Source organism: Palaemon carinicauda, chromosome 31, assembly GCF_036898095.1.
Source record: "Palaemon carinicauda isolate YSFRI2023 chromosome 31, ASM3689809v2, whole genome shotgun sequence".
Lineage (NCBI taxonomy): Eukaryota > Metazoa > Arthropoda > Malacostraca > Decapoda > Palaemonidae > Palaemon > Palaemon carinicauda.
In genome coordinates this window covers 84,285,234-84,291,233 of record NC_090755.1, presented here as the reverse complement: position 1 = coordinate 84,291,233, position 6,000 = coordinate 84,285,234, and the positions used below count along the sequence as shown (strand labels likewise).

The window sequence follows — 6,000 nt, the reverse complement described above, 5'->3', positions numbered from 1 at the left end:
CCAGGAAACTTTTCCGAGCTAAAAGGGCACCGCTGCGAGTCGGTGCAAATCTGCATCGCTAAAAGAAATGGACTATAGTACCTTTTTTTTTACAGGTATAAGATTGTACATTGATAGATACATTTACAAACTCAATAATTACTCAAGACAAATTCAATGACCATTATCACCTCTTTATAAATAAAACAAACATTATAGACAAATTCAACATATAGACAAATTCAACATGCATAATGCCAACAAAACAAAATCAACAATTAGTAAGCACCTCTTAACAATTTTAACAAACTTCCAAGCTTTAAATAGATTCAATAAAACCATTCATTATATGCTTAAAGTAAAAATATTTCCTCTTGAAAAATTCAACAATTTGATCCTTTAAAATTCAATAACTTGCTCTTGAAAAATTCAACAATTTGCTTTTTTAAAATATTTGTAAAAATTCAGCAAACCTTTTTGGTTAATAAATTAAAAAAAAATCTCTAGTAAAATTTGATAGTTCAATACTTGACAGATATTAGTTTACTGCAGGCCACTGAAGCACAGCTTTGACTGCAAGATCAATAAATAGGTTTTCTGATTGGATTTTATGAATAACCAAAAATAGTTTCTAAAAATCACCACCAAAAAATGTACAATTAGCAGCCTGTGTTTGCTCATTATATAATTTTGGTTCGAGTCCACTAGATTTTGGAAAATGATGGGTAATGCAATTAAAATTCAGTATTTTGGGATTTTGGTGATGGCCTTGTTTGTATTTTTTGTATTTTGCATCATGCCTATAAAGCATAAGGGAGACTTTTGATGGCAGTACCTTCAAGCAGAGGAAAGCCATTACGATGGAAATTAAAGTGGAAAGCGAAGCGAGACGAAAAATGGGGAGACCACTACGAACATAGGTTGTGCGTTAGGCCTATGTCGTTCTGTGGTGGTGACTATGAACAAGGATAAACATCACATCCTTGAACATGTGAAATGATCTGCCACTAAGATGTTGACTATTATTACGAAACCGCAATTGTCTCTTGATTGAGATGGAGAGATTGTTAGTGCTCTGGTTGGACAACCAGAATCGGCAGTGTATCCCAGTAAGCCTTATAGTGATCCAGGAAAAGGCCAAGTGGTTGTGTGAGACCTTGAAAAATCAAAAGGGGGTTAAGTGAGGATTTTGTGAGAAGTAAAGTGTGGTTTATAAGATCTACAGCTCCTGCCAATCTGCATAACAATGTGCAATGTGAAGCAGATAATGAAGCAGCAAGTGAATTTCCTGATGTGTTGGGCGAGGTTAATAGGGAGGGTAGGTTTTGTGGATGAGACAGGCTTATTTTGGAAGCGTATGCTGGACCGGATGGGCATAGCTAGGGAGAAGAATGCACCAAGATATAAGGTTGACAAGGAGATACCAAGTTTTCTTCTTGGGGGTAATGCTTCTGGCAACTGCAGGCTGAAACAATGCCTTCTGGCACCCTGCCAACTAAGCTGACTTCCATCTGAATGTAAAGGTGGTTTACTTGCCACCTAACACTACGTTCCTACTATGACCTTTCTTCATGACCTACTACCTCCATAATACAATGGCAATGGCTTTGGAGTCAACAGAGAAGGACATGACCCTCAAGATGTACTGGGAGTCCTTCAACATCCGAGATGTCAAGCATTACATTAGATTGGGACGAGGTGAAGCGAACCAACATGAATGGTGTCTGGAAGAAGCTTTGCCCCCAGTTTGGTAACAATTTCCTTGGCTTTAAGGAGACGGTTGAGGCTGTCACCAAGAAGGTTGTTGACCTGAGTAAGCAGCTGGATTGTGAGGTGGATGCTAATGATTTCACAGAGCTCCTGGCATCTTGTAGAGAAGAATTGTCTGCCCCGGTCCTCGTTGAGTTGGAGAGCTAAATGATTGCAGAAGAGGACACTCCAATCCCACAGTCCAAGAAATTTCCGACCAAGGCCTTGGCAGAAGGTTTTGCAAGTTTGAAGAACAGGATCTCAGCAGAGAAACCCTTATATGTACTTTTAAAAGGTAAAGCCTGCAACTGAACCTCAACCCTCTACAGCTTCTCAAACACCATCTCCATCATCTCATCCTGACTCTTCCAGTTTCTCCAGCATCATCATCTCCTCGCACGGGACCAGACAGAAGTATCAAGTACTTCCCCTCTTGGGGGTCGGGGCAAAGGGCCTACTCTCGACATTCTTGGCCAACCAAGGCATGCATGCGCCAGACTACAGCCTCAAATGGTGTCATCCTTTCTACCAACTCTAAGGACTCTACGGTAAAAGGAGCAGCGGCGTCTAGCGTCCTGGATGAAACAGAGATGAAGGTCGCAGGAATTCCTCCAACTTTTGCACCAGAAAGTGTTATGGGTCGTACACTTCTGTCTCAGAAGCCGGGACCCGGGCCATGGCACATCCGGCTCCGTGGGAATAACACGAGTGCTGTCCACCCATCTCGAAAGAATGGTGGTGGTGCTGGGATCTCTATCCCTGCTACTTCAGCTGGCTTGCAAGATTTCTTTGACCTATTTCTCTTCATGTGAGATAAGTTGGAGTCCTAGTCAGAGGAGGATAACACATTTCTTCTTCTTCCTGGCTCTCCAAGCAGAGAGGTTGGAGTCCAAGAAACATGACGACGATGCTTCCCCGAGTGGAGAAACCAGATGGGATGCACTTGGGTACACTGTCACAAGGGGGGAAGGTACACTCGCAAGGCCCCGCAACCCCTTTCACTGAGGAAGTAGGAAAGGTACGTTGACCCCCTAGAACAAATGTTGGGGTAACAGACACAGAGGGAGGGGTGCAAATCAGTCACTGGGTCAGGCTTCCCCTTACCTTTAGAATTACCAGCCACGGGGGACACAGTTTCCAAAAGTAACAGCTTATTGGCTGGGCTGAGGGCAACCATACCAGACTTGCCATCCTTTTTTTTTGTTTTTTAATGGGGTGAGGGGACCGGACTATCTAACACTGGGAACCATCACTCCCTTTCACACCTGGCATCACTGAGGACATAGAAAAATGCACAGGAGTACTGGGGGAGAGACTTCCTTGGTTTGAATTAATCGTCAGCAGTCTGCCAGTCTCGAGCAAAGGGCCTTCTGCCTATGGAATGGAGTGGGAAAAATAAGAGATTCACCACACGCCAGTGAAACCTGAAAAACTAGCCGATGTCGATCCAAAATCTCCTGACACCGGCAAAGTATTCCCCGGGGAACCGATCCCGGAGAACAAGTGTAGGGGCACTGGTGGCAGTCACAGCCCTAAAGAAGACAACATTGGCGATCGACTTCGCTGCCATCTTCTTGGGCGTTATTCAGTCCGACTACGATGAATGTCATGCTCGCTTCTTCCCCTTCTGAGTGTACGACGGGACCAGAGGCCCCACCCGACACTCAAAACACGGGGATGCCTGCAAATAAACATGCCCTCTACAAGAAGCATAGAGGGAGTGGGGACCCATAGCTGGTTTAGCCACAAAACGGTTGAAGTGTCCAACCTACCCTTGGCAAACAAAGTTCTTGCTTCCATTCCATCTTAATTATTATTCACTTCCTGGAAAGAAAAAGAAAATATAAAATTTTGACAGAGGTGTTTTGTACTTCCGTTCTAAACAAACGCAAGTATTTTCCAACTGAAGAGGATGCTGGGCTACTCAGTTTGATAACCTCTCGTTATCCAACTTTAAAGACCAATTCCAGCTTGTGTCAAAACAATCACCCTAATTAAAGGACAAGGATTTGTATGCTGCATAGTAACAAATGATGTTGGAACAGTTTGAGAACTCTAAATTATATCCGCTGTACGATAAAAGCAGTGATTTTATAATCATACGCAGTTTCTCCAAGTGCAACCATATAATGGTGATTTTAGTCAAGACTGGGGCTAGTCATAAAATCCAATATTAAAACCTTGTTTTCTCTAATTTGTGCTGAAACTGTACTTCAAAAGCATGTAGAAAATTAATAAACAAGACTATTGGGTAAGAATCACTGAAAATATAGGAAACATGTACTGTACATTAGTTTATGGTATACATCAAGTACCCGAAAATGATTTTAAAACAAAGCTACTTAAATTATGTAAAATGAAATAAATGACTTTTAAGTTATATGTACACAACTGATATTGTAATAACATTTAAAGAAAAAAAAAAGTTCCTTGATGAAAATATGAAAAATACAACTTTTCATTTGCAAAATAAAAAATCTCTTCAAGAACAACTGTCAATTCCTAATCACTGACAGAAAATTATATAAGTTAATCATATTTTGCGTAGTAATTGAATAGGGAATTAAAAAAATATATTCGAGAAAAATACAAATGTAGTTCATGATTAAAATAGATCAAACACTAAATGCCATTTCAATCCTAGTAAGTAATAAAAGCAGAGCTACCTGACAATATTACATTAACTAATGGACTGACGTCTGGTCTGTAACTGTGAAGGAAACTTGTTTATTGCATGAATGAAGAATTGATGACAGTCACTTATGACAATTAAACATCAAAAACATACAAATAGACCAAAAGTTAAAACCCTGTAAAGGGCATAAAGGGAAAACTTGCAAAACCAATCATGAAAACAAATACTTAAAATCTCAATTCTGGTAATATGAGAATAGCAATTTATAACACTTGGGACAGGAAGGCCCTTCAGATCCATCGTAACAATAAAGGGATTGAGATAAAATCTAGTTTTCATCTGAATTACAAAATGAAAAGAACGAAGAAAAATAGCTATATGATGCCTCGGCTTAACACGCACTGTACACTTGATGAAAACATCACTGTCTCCTTAGAAACTACTAGATATTTGAACAAATTAAAATTCTTCATAATGCATATACGAGTATGTATATATTCAACTCTGTGCTTAATATACTATTGTCTATTTTGTGTTAAATTTATATAATTGTCTTTACTGTATTGTATTAACTACTTATGCAGTCAAAATTTGTATAGTTTGTGAACAATACCAATTGGTTAAAATTATATAAAACTGGTGAAAATTATCTAAGTGTATACACATGTCCTACAGTTATTGGATTATTACAAAGTTTTCATGACTGTTTTTGTTCAATTAAAGTCTTAACCAAGAAATTAATCTGATGTCTGAGTTCTCTTATTTCTTCTTTCTGTTCCTGAAACTGAATCTGCATGGCATTGAATTGTTTATTATTTTCTTCTAACTGTAACTGAAGAGGACTTACTTCTGTCTCAGGCATAAGTTCATTTTTGTTATCCAGCATAACAATTCTCTTCATGAAGAAGTTTATCGCCTTGGATTCATTGTCGACAAAACTTCCGACTGTCCTCTTTTTGCGAAAGAATGGAAAACAGATGTCCAGTTTGAGGAAGAGTTTTGTTCGACTAGCAGCCCTGTGGAATAATGCCTTATCTCGAAAGTTGTTCAGCTTGTTGGCTGGCTGGGTGATGACCATATTTGCGATGAAACCACCGAGTATAGTTACAAAGACTACGAAAATTGAATTTACCATAATAGGATAATAAAGTGCTTCCTCTTCTTTGAGAAACGTGTCATCGTATCCTAAATCTCCAAGCATCCACACAATGGTTTTGACCATAGCTTGAGGTACAGTGGCAAAGGCACTCTGATCTCTCAGAAGAAGATGAAAAGTAAAGGCAAAAACAAAAACGATCATTATGATATAGAAAATTACTTTAAAGAAACTCTTGATGAAGCTCTCGGTCACTGGCATGAACACCGATAAAACTGGTAATTCATTCAGAGCATTGATAAGGTGTAACCATGTCAATAAGAGTGCTATAATACCACTTTGCCAATTTATGACCTGCAAAAGATACAAAATAGTTATTAGAGAAACAATTATTCCAGTTTTCATGTGAAATTATAATCGTGCCATGTGAGCTTTCATTTACCTTCATACTTTGAATATCAATCAAGGTTTAGTTGTCTGAAGGTGTGAATTTTAATGCTAAGGCTTTAAACTGATCTTGGTCATCTTGGCTCTTCTGACT

At 39.0% G+C, this 6,000-nt stretch overlaps 1 protein-coding gene across 1 annotated transcript in view; it reads right to left on the bottom strand.

The window, feature by feature from the left end:
- Nucleotides 1-1,028: 1,028 nt before the first annotated feature.
- LOC137624597 (transient receptor potential cation channel subfamily A member 1-like) overlaps nt 1,029-6,000 on the bottom strand; it is a 51,866-nt gene continuing 46,894 nt past the window's right edge. Inside the window, exon 8 of the mRNA XM_068355551.1 lies at nt 1,029-5,813. Within this exon, the coding sequence (XP_068211652.1) occupies nt 5,061-5,813 (753 nt within the window). The 3' untranslated portion in view covers nt 1,029-5,060. The remainder of the gene's footprint in view (nt 5,814-6,000) is intronic.